The 12,303-nt window shown below is 52.9% G+C and overlaps 5 protein-coding genes across 5 annotated transcripts; 3 read left to right on the top strand and 2 right to left on the bottom strand.

The window, feature by feature from the left end:
- Positions 1-2,059, bottom strand: BD324DRAFT_614315 (hypothetical protein). The gene is made up of 8 exons (XM_022014582.1): positions 1,983-2,059; positions 1,905-1,936; positions 1,700-1,765; positions 1,508-1,639; positions 1,272-1,403; positions 1,089-1,211; positions 843-1,045; positions 1-785 (listed from the first exon to the last, which is right to left on the bottom strand). Exons 1-8 carry the CDS (start codon positions 1,987-1,989, stop codon positions 53-55), a joined length of 1,428 nt encoding a protein of 475 aa, XP_021873391.1. The 5' UTR covers positions 1,990-2,059; the 3' UTR covers positions 1-52.
- Positions 2,060-2,193: 134 nt separating this feature from the next.
- Positions 2,194-3,703, bottom strand: BD324DRAFT_614312 (peptidase family T4). The gene is made up of 4 exons (XM_022014581.1): positions 3,622-3,703; positions 3,302-3,579; positions 3,163-3,247; positions 2,194-3,113 (listed from the first exon to the last, which is right to left on the bottom strand). Exons 1-4 carry the CDS (start codon positions 3,626-3,628, stop codon positions 2,251-2,253), a joined length of 1,233 nt encoding a protein of 410 aa, XP_021873390.1. The 5' UTR covers positions 3,629-3,703; the 3' UTR covers positions 2,194-2,250.
- A 381-nt stretch (positions 3,704-4,084) lies between these two features.
- Positions 4,085-5,239, top strand: BD324DRAFT_648244 (hypothetical protein; the record flags this gene model as incomplete). The annotated part of the gene is made up of 3 exons (XM_022017809.1): positions 4,085-4,183; positions 4,245-4,619; positions 4,670-5,239. 3 exons carry the CDS (start codon positions 4,085-4,087, stop codon positions 5,237-5,239), a joined length of 1,044 nt encoding a protein of 347 aa, XP_021873389.1.
- A 136-nt stretch (positions 5,240-5,375) lies between these two features.
- On the top strand, positions 5,376-10,512 carry BD324DRAFT_614310 (hypothetical protein). Its single transcript, XM_022014580.1, has 16 exons — positions 5,376-6,039; positions 6,090-6,644; positions 6,693-6,773; positions 6,826-6,997; positions 7,036-7,165; positions 7,213-7,324; positions 7,370-8,050; positions 8,101-8,207; positions 8,262-8,381; positions 8,418-8,471; positions 8,522-8,553; positions 8,599-8,866; positions 8,914-9,004; positions 9,053-9,152; positions 9,195-10,417; positions 10,461-10,512. The coding sequence occupies exons 1-15, from the start codon at positions 5,541-5,543 to the stop codon at positions 10,342-10,344; spliced, it is 4,152 nt and encodes a 1,383-aa protein (XP_021873388.1). The 5' UTR covers positions 5,376-5,540; the 3' UTR covers positions 10,345-10,417; positions 10,461-10,512.
- On the top strand, positions 10,513-12,226 carry BD324DRAFT_614304 (putative fatty acid beta-oxidation-related protein). Its single transcript, XM_022014579.1, has 10 exons — positions 10,513-10,641; positions 10,717-10,742; positions 10,888-11,107; positions 11,243-11,271; positions 11,324-11,432; positions 11,483-11,582; positions 11,649-11,739; positions 11,796-11,923; positions 11,980-12,053; positions 12,104-12,226. The coding sequence occupies exons 1-10, from the start codon at positions 10,612-10,614 to the stop codon at positions 12,128-12,130; spliced, it is 834 nt and encodes a 277-aa protein (XP_021873387.1). The 5' UTR covers positions 10,513-10,611; the 3' UTR covers positions 12,131-12,226.
- The last annotated feature ends 77 nt before the right edge of the window (positions 12,227-12,303 follow it).

The raw sequence follows: 12,303 nt of genomic DNA, 5'->3' as shown, positions 1-12,303 counted from the left end.
GACCATAGCCTTCACTGCCTCGCTCGTAGCCTATGAGAATCGTACCTCCACCTCAATCATCCTGAGCCCATTTAGACTGCGCCAATCTTCCTTCAAGCTTCTTCTTATGCCCCCTAGCCTCTTCATCCTCCACCGTGAATCTCCCTCGACCTTTCTTGATGACGTCTTCCTCAGGCCCATCATTTCCCCTTACTGTCTCCCTGTCTCTGGTCGCCTGCGGTGAAGGTGACCTCTGCCTACGTGGTGCAGGAGGAGTCGAAGATCGGCGTCGTCGAGCAGGCGGCGGACTACGACTATCACTAGGTGATCGTCTTCGCCTTTTTGGTTCAGGAGATCGAGACGACACGTTGTCGTATCCTCTGCCTTTAGATTTGACGGGCGGCGTCGAATCTCGACGTCCACGACGAGGCGGAGTTACAGTAGGCGATCGTGATCGCGACCTTGACCTAGAGCGAGACACGGACCGAGGTGTCACCGAGCGCGGTCTACCACGCTGTCGTTCGGTCCGAGTAGGGCGAGGAGGCGATGGCGAAGGGCTGGCTCGTCCTCGATCAGGTCGTTCAGGCCTCCGGTCCTCATAGCCCGCTCTAACGTCCGACCCCTTTTGAGATCGAAGTGGTGGAGTGATAGATCGTTGACGATTGGCCGATTCGCGAGGCGCCGGAGAGGGAGTCCTTCGACGAGGAGGGGGCGAAGGCGATCGACGACGATATCGAGGTGGACTTCTACTTCTACTTCGACGGGTAGGGGGCGGTCGATCATCTCCTCGATTTCCATATCTGTCACTTCGGTCCCCGCGATCAACACGATCTCCTCTGTCACCTCCATTGCGAGGCCCGTACCTTCTTTCTTCACCTCCATCAGGTCCATCTCGCCCACTACCTCCAAACCTGCCTCCATATCCACTATCTCTTTGCCTGTTATCGTAACCTCTATCTCCCCGATCTCGCCCATACGGACCTCTTTCGTTTCTATCGTCGAAACGACGAGGTGGAGGACCTTTACGATAGTCGTGGGTGTCGGGTCGGGGAGGTAACCGATTATCCTGTATACATTAGCTTCGTCCACTGACGCTCTTGCACACTCACCCTGCGATCGAAAGAATCCGACGCTTGGCCTCGTCCGTCCCTTGGAGGAGGCCTCGAGGCGTCCTGCCCATTCCGCTCGTTCATTTGACGTTGTTCCAGCTCTGCCTTTTTCGCCGCGATGAACTGGATCACCGCGTCAGCTAATTACTTTATTGATACGTCCAAGTCATGAGACAGACTCACCTCCGCAGGGACACCTCCGACCGTGTTTTGGGCCGACAAGAGCAAAGTCCACAAAGCCTCCATGAATGCCGCTGCACCGTATTTGTTCATGAAGCCTACTAGGGACACTTGCATCTTTCGAGGGTCGGGCATCTGGATTTATAGGTCAGCACAAAAGTCGTCTTCACCATACAGAGGCACCGAGACAGCCAAGGTGGAAGCTGCGTCTCGCGCCGCGGCGATGCGCCCGCACTCACTGGATTATCCTTATCCTCCAACATCCCAAATACATACTCTACAACGACATCATCTTCGATCCGGATCAGCTCGGTGACTTTTTGAGCTATCCATCCGCGTAAGACCGACAAATTGACTTTACGAAGATCGACCTGAAGGAGAAGTGCGTCAACGTCTGCCATCTGCAGGCGCGAAGGACCTGTTCGCTTCACCTTCTCGTTGAAGTTTTTAGGAAATTTCGTAGCTTTTATGGAAGCAGCTTCTTTATCTTTGAACCGCTACGGGGAAGGTCAGCAAGGGTACTGGCCTTAAGTGCAAGGCACTGGGTAGAGATATCAATGGGGGTCGCATGCCCCTCATTGGCATGACGAATGACGGGGAAAATGGGGGGTCGGGAAGATGATGACTTGAACTCACAGAGTCTTGGCCCATCGTGGTGCCTCGCATGCCTGAAGTCCGTCAGCTTAGACAGACAAGCAGGTCGTGACCGCTCACTATCCATCTTGGGCAGATGTCGCTGTCAGCGTGCACCAGTGCACTGCTGAAGTTTGGAGGTAAGAGATGGATGGAGATGAAGACGAGACGTTGAGTGCGCTCGCAAAACAATTCGCGGCCGTCCGTCCGTCAGTCACGTGACGTGACGTGACCTGTTGGCTGACACTGCTGCTCTGCGAAGCTAGGCGCTGCTGCTCGTGACTCGTCTGCATACCTGACCTGACGCACTGCTCTTGATAACAAGATACATTCTTGGCTTACAAGCTATCTACTTGACCTCCAAATATGGCGCATCGACGTAATGCTTTTCCATGGTTTTCTTCACCCAATCGAGATCCAAAGCATGCGCCACCCGTCCACCTGGACCCACAGTCGTCTCTGCCATACACAGACTGTTCATGATAGCCTCCTCGGTGACATCTGCGGAAGCTTCCAATAGAGCATTCAGACTGACGTCGTACGCAACTGGACCGCCCTGTTCTGCGGTAGGAGCCCAGAGGGAAACAGGCGGGTCTCGCTCCAATTCGACGCCTGTTGAGAATGCCAGGAAGATATCTCCAGAAGAGTTGGATCCCCAGCCGCCGACTCTTGATACGCCTGAGGTAGCTCTTTTTGCCAGTCGTTGAAGTTGGACCGGATTCAGAGGGGCCGACGTAGCGATGACCACGATGATACTTCCTTCTTTAGGTCTGGGATCGACGAATTTCGGCTCTGGTTCGCCAGTCTCTTTCCATCTCGAAGCGACTTCTTGAAGATGAAGTCGACCGATGGGAACTCCACAGAATGTGAGGTTGTCCATCTTCCCGAAATTGCTCTGGACCAATGCAGCGATGGTATATTCCACCGTTTGACCATTCTCTGAACCTTTGATGATTCGAGAGGCAGTCCCGGTGCCAGCCTTGAAACCGCAGCACATCATGCCGGTTCCTCCGCCTGTACATCCCTCCTTGACAGGATCACTCGTGGCGTTCTCGATGCCGCGAACCGTCATGTCTGGCGTGACGGGCATGGCGGCTATATCACTGCAGAACCCGTCGAATGTTTCGCCAACAACGGGCAACAGGAACCAATCGACACCGTGTTCCTCGTTCGGAGGGTAGTGCTTGAGCGCGTATTGATAGATTCCACTGTCTGTGGTATAGATCAGAGAACATTGTACAATCGCAAAAGGTCCACTCACAACAAGGACCAATCGCAAACGAGTTAGTAATGACCACGGGGGAGTGCAGCAGGCCAGTCTCTTCCAGCCAGTGAGATCCCGTCATCTGAGTCATTGATGGTCAGCAAATCGCAGGTGCCGGCCACACTAGGAGACTCACCTCGCCCGACCCATTGAAGCGAAAGATTCCGGCATAACATCCCTTTTCAAACCAATTCTTCCGTGGCAGAATGACGGTGACGCCGGTATTCTGAGCGAGCTGTTTCTTTCCCGTCGTCTCGTCCACCGAGTTGGGCTTACGGATGGACTCAGTATGAACAAGGAGACCGGGGACATCGGTAATGCTATTGTGTCTGCCTGTGGGGTATCGTCCAACTTTGACGAATGGCAAGAGCTCTCTCAGACGCTGACGCGGAGCCGAAGACGTCTTGGCGGGAGCTTAGTCGGCGGTAAGCGTCTCGTCCTCATACAATGACTCACTCGTCATATCATTCAAAATGCTGGGATACCTCTGATGGTGAATGCTCGGGGCAGCTGGCAATCTTTGACGAAGTGTGAGAGTCAAATGAGAGTCACAGACATTCTCGGAACTCGAATCGATCTCGTTCAGCTTCGGATCCGAGATCCTTCGTGGCGTACCCTCGTCAAGAGCCTTGACCACTGGTTACATGTACTCAACGACAATGGACACTGTCGTCAAAGTTCAATGTCAGTTTCAGAGCTAGCCAGAAGGCTCCTTTTGAATCGGCTTCAGCTTTTCTGTATGCTATCAGGTGCGACGAAGACATGCGCAACAGCACCATCTTTCTTCCCCCACTTTCTCCCCCACTCGGGGATCGGAGCAATAGACGGACCGGTTATGATGCCGATTGATTTCGGTTGCTTCAGAACTTTCCCTACTCCACTCTCATACACCTCAACACCAAATACAGAACAATTCACTATGCCAGACGCTGCCGATCCCAGTGGACCTGCTCCTGGATCCCGACAGCTCAGAACAGATATCCAAGCCTACGTCCCGGGTCAAAACGAATCGTTTCAGGTGAGTTTCGCGCTCATCTCCACCGCTGTATAAGATCTCATTTTCGTTGTCGGTGAAATAGGACGCCAAAGCTCGATACGACAAGATCATCCGACAGTCCGATGTGGACCACTGGAACGAACATGGCTATGTCATCATCAAGGATTTCCTCACGACCGGAGAGTTTGACGAGCTCACGACCGGTTGGAATCGACTGATGCCGGACTGGGAGGAATACAAGTCCCGTCAGACCATGTATTCCAACGTCCATGGCAATTCGGTCAAGACGAACCCCAGCCTCATTCGATATGATTTCCCTTACATCGAATCAGCTCAGAATCGGCTGGCCGTTCATCCATTCTTGGTGGCCTTTGCGGAGCGTTTGGCGGGGACCGAAGATCTCGCATTAAGCTTGGGTCACCTCATTGGGAAATATGCCGGAAAAGAGTATGACCAGGTGAGTTAGGACTTTCACCCCTCAATGGGGAAGCTCTGATGCGCTTCCAGACACTCCACTCGGACTACGGCAATAACGCTCTCGTCACTCCTCCACGAAGCAAAGAATGGATCGACATCCCTATCATCGTCTACCTTACCGATGTCACTGTCGACCTTGGGCCCACCATGGTTCTGTCTCAAACTCACACAGAACACACTGGTATCTTGAAGAAGCAAAGTTTCGCACCACGTGATGAATACCCAGAATTCTACAAACATGAAGTCCCCGTCGTCGTCCCGGCCGGATCAGTCATCTTCTATTCAATGCGAACTTTCCACCGCGGTTCAGCGATGAAAGCCAAAGAAGGATGTCGAATAGTTCAATTCGGAGGCTTTCACACCACTAATGCACCTTGGATGGCACCTCTAGATCATCAAGCTAGGATTGGATGCAAGGAGTATGTCAAGTTCCTGGTCGAGTCGGATCCTAAACAGAGGGAACTGGTCGGATTCCCAGGTGTCAATCATGCTTACTGGAAAGACGAGGATATGGTAGAGGCCGTGTCGAACCGATACCCCGATATGGACATGAGGCCCTATGGGGGAGGACCCCCCAAAAGACAGTCGAACCAGCAGTAAGGGTCTTCTGTAGTCAGTCTATAACATACTACATGTACATGCACCCGTATACGTACTTAGTACTCTCGCCATTTTGAGCCACGTGACAATGGTCTAAAATTGTTTTCGTTCGTCGGCTGTTCATGCAAGCGATTCATGTCGCCGTGTTACCTACATACCCCCTAGCAGCCTATTCATACGTCTTGGATCTCTAGCAGGACGCGCTCTACGAGCTTTGACCGGTCTCGAGCGCGGAGTCACAACGATATCTGATGCTATAGTCGGCGGCCCTGCCGGTCCTTGGTCCTCTTCACCCATCACCATGGATATTGATGCTTGGGAACAAACGTCTAACCCCTTCCTAGAGCAACTATCCGATCTTGTCCCGCTTCCAACAACATATATTCCAGATGAAGAGGAGGATGAGATCGCGCGTCCGAAAGAATCAGAAGGGATCCATGACTCCGTTGAGCAACTGGGACTGAACGAAGCAGCCGGGGCAAGCACAGCCGCCGAGATAAAGGATGGGGCCGTAAACAAGGGAGCAGACGGAGCAGATGAAGCAGACGTATCCATGGTCTCCGTCAAGGAGTTGGAAGGGATTGAGGGAATGATTGAAGGAAAAGAAGACGCTGAGCGTAGAAGCTCAGTCGACGAAGACGTGCTCGTACCGGATGATGATCCTGCCTTGAGGGTTATCCTAGCGAGCCTCAAAGCGCAAACGCAGGGTCAAGACGATGGCACAGTGTCTGAGAGCGGGCATGAAGTTGGCGAGGTCTTAGACGAAGAAGAGGAAGAAGAACCAGTCGAACATGAGCGAAGTGAGCAGTGTTACAAGGTGGTCCTAGAGGACGGAGCTTATGCCATTCAGTGCTGAGTTCCCCCCTCTCATCGGTCCCGGATCTACCGAACGAACTCGACTTGCCTGAGGACCCTGAGGTAGTCGAGCAAATCGACCCAGCTTTAGAATCAGCTCCAGTTCCATCAGGCTCTCCAATCTCCCGGAATCACTTGAACGGAGACACAGTTTCAGAGGCCCAATACCGAATCACAAACCCAGAAGCTGGACCTTCCAGGCTATCGCCCTTCGCTCGTTCTACGACGGCTGCTGAACCAGCCAACTTAGCTGCCATTGATGGACAAAGTATCGCTGGTCCATCGACGCGGCCAACGAATGGTACCGTCCAATCCTCGCCGTTCTTCGTTGAAGCTCAGCCCGCCAAGCGGAGTCGAAACGAAGGCAAGGTGATCAGCTACGCATACGACGCTGGAGATGCCTCGGGAGATGACTTTGAGGACGAGATCAGGACTAAGCCGAAGCCAACCGTGAAGAGAAAACCGAAGAAAAAGGCTGGTGGCGACGACGACGATGGTGAAACGAAGAAACGGAGGCGGATGAAAGGTGAAGATGGTAAAAGTTACAAGAGTGCGTCACGCTTCAGCAGGGCGTGCTCATAATTGACGAGCGTCTCAGGTGCCAAGAGTCGGAAGATGCTGGATCACGCTCTGGGCTTAGACGGAGAGCCTCGCGAGCATCCAGAGAAGATTGCTCCTCGTGAATCTGATATGTGATACGTACAAAGGACTCGAGCTGACAAGCTCGCCAGGGGCCAAGGTGATCATCGAGTCTCAGATAAAAGAGCACCTCCTAGGGAAAGAATTCGACGTTCAGATTACGCCTTGCCTCCGGCCGCGTTACGCTCCGTGGGGTAAATGCACACAGTGCGTCAGTAAAAGTGGAGGAGATTCTTGTCGTTTCAGAGACTTCAGAAAATTTCGGTGAGTCCACAGTCATTGGAACAGACTGACAGAGATAGGATCGATCCCAAAACGACGGATATCCTTGGTCCCGGATTCTTCGAGTCGATCGAATGGACAGAGGAGATGACTCCTCTGCCTAAAAGTTTCAATCGTCGGGTGGAGCAGAGCCACCTTGAGCGAATCGAAGTGAGCATGCTGTGCCCTTCACCGAACGTAATCTGACGTTGTCCCAGCGGACGGTCGCCCCTCTGCTCCTCCCCCTGATCTCTCGCGAGTTGCGCCATGTCGTCAAGAACAAAGCGATAAAACGAGGCACAGACGCAGCAAGACACAGGTCGGTATGCGGTGAGTTTTCGTAATATGGTTCATTGCTGAGCTATCTCTTTCCAGACTTTTGCGCCTCGACCATCTTTGCCGGATGGTGGTTCTGCAAGCGATGTGGTCGTGACTATTGCCTGGTCTGCGAACGACATTTCTCCGAGTCGTTCGAGACGATGAGCAAATCTCCCTGGCCTTTACCTGACGCTGCACGACCGAGACTCTTGCGTTGCAATGGGACGACTGGCGCGCCTGCCTCGTCGAGCAGAGCGCCAAATTTCCATTTCAGACCAGATCTTCAGCCCGTCTCCCGTTTCAGCGAATCCGAGCTCAGATCACACTGGCTTGCGTTTGCAGACTTCATACTTGAAGGCGGAGGTGGTGTTGGCGAGCGGCTAGAGGCACTCGGTTTGCAAAAAGCTGGGGAGAGTGCAGTGGACGCGATTCAAGAATGGATGACCTTGCGGCCTCCTCAGTCGATGACAATAGGTGATCCGCCAATGACAGATGAGCAGATCTCTGCATTGTATACAACATCTTCAAAATCGACCGCAGAGAAGATACCGGATCCTGCCGACTTGGGAGAAGAATCACGAGCATTTATGAAGATCGACAATGAAGATTTGACCAATTCTGTATTTGATACCCTGTGGCGTCGCGGCGAACCCATCTTGGTCGACAAGGTTGGCGACAAATTGAAGATGAGCTGGGGTCCTGATGATTTTATCGCAAGATTTGGAAATCAAGAAGCAGGTGAGTCATCTCTACGTTATCCATGTCACCTCAATTCTAACCTTGTACAGCCGTTGTCAATTGTCAGACTGATGAGAAAGACATGATGAATGTGCGGAGTTTCTTTGAGCTATTCAAGAGCCGCGGGCATAGACCACAGGAAATCCTCAAACTAAAGGTGAACAACTCGACGGCGTATATCCGTCAAGGCCATTGCTGAGGCAGTGTTTAGGACTGGCCGGAAACTGATGACTTTGCTGATACGCATCCGGCATTATTCAATGACTTTTGCGATGCTTTACCTGCGCCTGATTTCACCAGACGTGACGGTGTCTTGAATCTTTACGCGAATGTGAGTGGAGTCTAGCTATTATTGCTCACTTTGCAGTTTCCAAAAGGACCTACTCGACCTGATATCGGACCCAAGATGTACAACGCTTTTGTGAGCTGGCCTTGAAATGAAATATGACCGGTCGCTCATCTTAACATTAGGAAGCACAGGAAGGTCCAAATGGAAGGGGCTCGTAAGTCTGCGGGAGCTCTCTGAAACTTCAGCTCATCGGATGCAGGACAAGCCTCCACATGGACGTTGCGGACGCCGTAAATGTCATGCTGTACGCCTCTAAGCGGGATGATGGCCAACCCGGATGCGCGGTCTGGGATCTTTTCCGAGCAGAAGACGCCGACAAGATTCGGGCGTTCTTGGGGAGGAAGTTTGATGAAAGCCATATTTTTACGGATCCTATCCATTCACAACTATTCTACTTGAACGCGTCTTTGAGGAGGGAGCTGTATGAATCGTACGGGGTGGTCAGCTGGAGGATATACCAGTACCCAGTGAGTCGGTTTCGTTAAGACACTTGGATCGAGTTGATTGTTTCCAGGGCCAAGCGGTGTTCATTCCAGCTGGGTGTGCCCATCAAGTCTGCAATCTTGCCGATTGTATCAAGATCGCGATTGACTTTGTCAGCCCTCGTGAGTTTCATCGCTGCTTCCTCCGCGTTCCTACTCACTCCATTTCAGACAATGTCTCTCGGTGCCAGCAGCTTACACAAGACTTTCGAAACGAGAACTTTGTCAAAGTCTGGAAAAATGACGTGCTGCAGCTGTATAATGTGCTCTGGTGAGTTCCAGAGAGCCCGTCAGACACTTCTGACCGAAATAGGTACGCTTGGATCAACACTCGAGAGATACGAGATGAATGGAGGAGGAAGGCTCAGATCCAGGCTCAAGCTGCAGATAGTCGAGCGAGGCATCTGGCGGCTCTGGCGAATGGAGAGCACCCGGGAGCAACCGACACTCCAGGGTATGCGAGCCCTCACATGGGCATCAAGCGAGCTTCGAGTGGATTCCGCGGTCACCAAGTCAGTTCTGCGCGGGACGAGGGTTTCGAGACCGGCCCTGGCTCTGTCGGCAGGGACGGAAGTCGGGCATCCACGCCATTGACCCCAGTCCCAAACGGAACACCCCGACGCGGTTCGCCGAGCAGTGCGGTGGAACCCCTCGGCGAGTTGAACGGCTCGCCCCATGAGGGTCCTGTTTCCGGCCTACTCGTCGACACTCCTGGCAAGTCTGAGTCAATCTCTAAGGATCAAGCGGGTGAACAACAAGATACCCTGTCATTCCGTCGCCGGTCCGTTGCAGAGAAGCTACTTGAAGCTGCCCTGTCGCTTCCTGATCCTCCCCCGCCTTCTCGAACACGAGGCGTATCATCAGCTTGGTCCAACCGCAGTTCAACGCGCAGTAAAACCGGGCCGAAAGGTAATCATAAAGCCAAAGCAGATGCTGGAAAAGCCAAGGTCGAGCATATCGAAACAAATGGCACCGCGAAGTCGGCTCTAGGGTCGGCTGTTGGAACTTTGGCCGCCGCTTTGTTGTCGTCGTCAGATTCGACTGAATCGGACAAAGCAGAAGCGTCAAACCAGCCAGGAGACACCATTCAAGCGAGGAATGGCGATTTGTCGAATGCCTCCCGAGACCGAACAGGCAACATTGAGCCTACGGCACCAACGGATGCACTGGACCCTCAAGAGCCTGGCGTCATTGACGAGGTACAGCTCAACCAAGTCGAGAAGACAGAGGCCCAGGTCGAATCTCATCCCCAGCCATCGGAAGAGACTGCGGATAGACTTGCGGAGCAGATGGTCGTCGACAGCAGGGATGGAGAAGTTGTCAATGTGCATTCGAGTCGGAAGGAGATGGAAGGAAAGCCGAGTGCTCCAGCCACTGAGCCCAGCATGGAATCGATCGATGAAGTCAAAGTCGCGGCGGAGTCTAGTCACAAGGTAGAAGTAGGCCCCACTCAAGAGGGTTAGTCCTTGCTCAAGAATACCTCACCTCGTTTATAGTCACTCTGTATCATGACAGCATCCTATCCCATGCCATTATGTGAGCTGAGCCCGCTGGTACGCACTTAGCCGGCGGTAAATAGAAAATCCCGAGTCCCAACTCAGGTCCCGAGCCTCGCAATAAAGATAAGATCTTCACAATTCAATCTACTTTTGACTGCATTCATACACGACAAAGAGCCAAATCTCACGTTCGCGTCTTACCTTTTGCACCTGTCTTGAAGCCCGAACATCATGGCTGCGCGATTGAGACTCGAGAACAAGGTGAAATTTTGGAGTCCTGGTCAAATACCAGCCGCGGAGTCAGTTGCTCGAGTTCAACGCTGACCCGATATGCAGGTCTGCATCATCACAGGCGCCGCATCGTGAGTCTCTGCCCCCTTTCAATACTTTCATTCTATACCTTAAGAGAGGACGAATGAGATCGCCAGGTCTGTCGCAAGACCCCGCTTCGCTCGTTGTTCCGCCTGCTTCCTCCACAAAGTAAGAGGCTGATGGCATCGGTCACAGCGGAATCGGTCTTGAGACAGCCCATCAATTCGCCGCGGAGGGAGCGAGACTCTTGCTCAGTGATATCAATGAACAGGCTCTCTCCGCCGTGGTGAAGGATGTAGAAGCCAAGTTTCCTGGGTCCGAGGCTGAAGGCGTCAAATGCGATGTGTCAAATGAGAGCGAGGTCCAGGCTGTTGTGGAGAGGGCAGTGAGCAAGTGGGGAAGACTGGACGTTATGGTGAGTCCGGGATGGGCGACTCCAACGCAAATCAGGGTGTCATGGGGGATGCCCCTCCATCGCAGTACCTAGGGCGTCCTCAGCAGGGTTGCAAGGAGGACAGGCAGGAAGGAAGGATCGCTGACGATACCCAAGTTCAACAATGCCGGAATCATGCACCCTGCGTGAGTCACCAGCTTGACTGCCCCATTCTCGGCAGCTCACTCATCTGTTCAGTGACGATGACGCCGTCAATACCGAAGAGAAGATCTGGGATCTGACCCAGAGTATCAACGTCAAGGGAGTCTGGTATGGCTCAAAGCACGCAGTCATCGCCATGCGAAAGGCGAGTCGCACAGCATATTCATCCTCAAGTACCGACTGACATACATGAAGAACCAAGCGGACCCTTCCAGAGGACTTGGAAGAGGTGGATCCGTCATCAACGTCGCTTCCTTCGTCGCTATCATGGGTGCAGCGACTCCTCAACTCGCGTGTAAGTGGTCCTTGGGGATCTGACCGAATAGTCATTTGATCTGGTTTTTTTTGGTTCTGAAACCAGACACCGCATCCAAGGGCGCGGTGCTCGCTATGACCCGTGAGCTGGCCATGGTGCATGCGAGGGAGAAAATCAGGTTCAACGCTCTCTGTCCGTGAGTCGTTCGGGTAGATGTGCCGGTAAACCAGTCTGACTAAATCGTCCGCATAGGGGTCCCATTCGAACACCGCTTCTCATGGACTTCCTCAATACTCCTGAGAAGCTAAACAGGCGTCGGATTCATCTTCCACAAGGTCGATTTGGAGAAGCCATTGAGCAGGCGAAAGCTGTCGTGTTCTGTTCGTCTACGATCGTGCCACGATGCCACGCGAGAACCCGCTAATACTACTCCTAGTGGCTTCTGAGGATTCTTCTTACGTCAACGGCACAGACTTTTTGGTCGATGGAGGTCTTCATGCGTGCTACGTCGTACGTTGACGAGGATCTCACAATGTCGTGTTGCTGACAGGCTTCTTCAGACTGCCGAAGGCGAGCCTGTCGAATAAGGGCACCTTCCCAGTCGGGATTACCAGCCAGGCTCTGCTGTTGTCTCAAGCTTTTGGCTAAGCTTTTGAAACCCATGCATTTAGGATCTCAATAGAATCTCTTGTTTCTCGCAGTTGAACCTTGCTGTGATCCAGGAATCAGCCAAGGAGGTCAACTACCTGCTTTTGGGCGG

This window comes from Kockovaella imperatae, assembly GCF_002102565.1.
Source record: "Kockovaella imperatae strain NRRL Y-17943 chromosome Unknown BD324scaffold_2, whole genome shotgun sequence".
In the NCBI taxonomy this organism is placed as follows: Eukaryota; Fungi; Basidiomycota; class Tremellomycetes; order Tremellales; family Cuniculitremaceae; genus Kockovaella; species Kockovaella imperatae.
This window is presented reverse-complemented; position numbering and strand designations above follow the sequence as displayed.